This window comes from Opisthorchis viverrini (genome assembly GCF_000715545.1).
Source record: "Opisthorchis viverrini unplaced genomic scaffold opera_v5_754, whole genome shotgun sequence".
NCBI classification, from domain to species: domain Eukaryota; kingdom Metazoa; phylum Platyhelminthes; class Trematoda; order Opisthorchiida; family Opisthorchiidae; genus Opisthorchis; species Opisthorchis viverrini.
In genome coordinates this window covers 1-669 of record NW_008752428.1, presented here as the reverse complement: position 1 = coordinate 669, position 669 = coordinate 1, and the positions used below count along the sequence as shown (strand labels likewise).

Sequence of the window (669 nt, the reverse complement as noted above, 5' to 3'; positions counted from 1 at the left end):
GTCCTCGGTGGGTCGTTTCCCGTGATGGGAATTCTAGATAGATAATCAGCGAACGTCTGTGCTGTGATAATTCTACCAGCCTAAGTGTTTAACTTTTAGCATACTCCCAATCCTGACATGTTGAATAAAAGTGCCATTTCTCGTTCCGTTATAGCACAATGTCACCGTCTCTTCATGCACTACAACAGTGTTCTTCAACCACTGACCACCCTCTTTCAAGTCAGTTTGCAATGGCATCCACATCCAAAGCTCCCCTCTGTGCCTCGCCCTTGGGAAAATTGAAGCCCACTCGAAAACGACACATATCAGCTGGGCATTCGTTATGTGCTGCACGAACGCGCTTTGCCGATAGGGTTGCTTGTGGACAACATACAGCTTCCCGTGTGAGCCATATAAAGAATGTGTGTTCACAAATTGGAGGCATGCTTCAAACGGAGACAGGTAGGAACGGCCAACATTCAGTAAATATACAAATACCCTGTGCAGATTAGACTGTGGATGTCACGCTTTATTGCTCACTTGATTCACTTGTCTTCAGCCCAGTTTTGTGAACTGGGATGACTCTTCGTGCAACGTTGCACACATTTATCGTTGTTTTGGCCGGGGTTCCTAAGCTTGCATGTTGCCGTTTACTTCTCTTTTAACACACTCTCCGTTTGTATCGATTTT

General features: G+C 45.6%; 1 protein-coding gene across 1 annotated transcript in view; it reads left to right on the top strand.

The window, feature by feature from the left end:
* Positions 1 to 491, top strand: part of T265_12059 (hypothetical protein) — a gene marked incomplete at both ends in the record, with an annotated part of 18406 nt that extends 17915 nt beyond the window's left edge. The window contains one exon of the mRNA XM_009178986.1: positions 155 to 491. Within this exon, the coding sequence (XP_009177250.1) occupies positions 155 to 491 (337 nt within the window). The remainder of the gene's footprint in view (positions 1 to 154) is intronic.
* Positions 492 to 669: the final 178 nt, after the last annotated feature.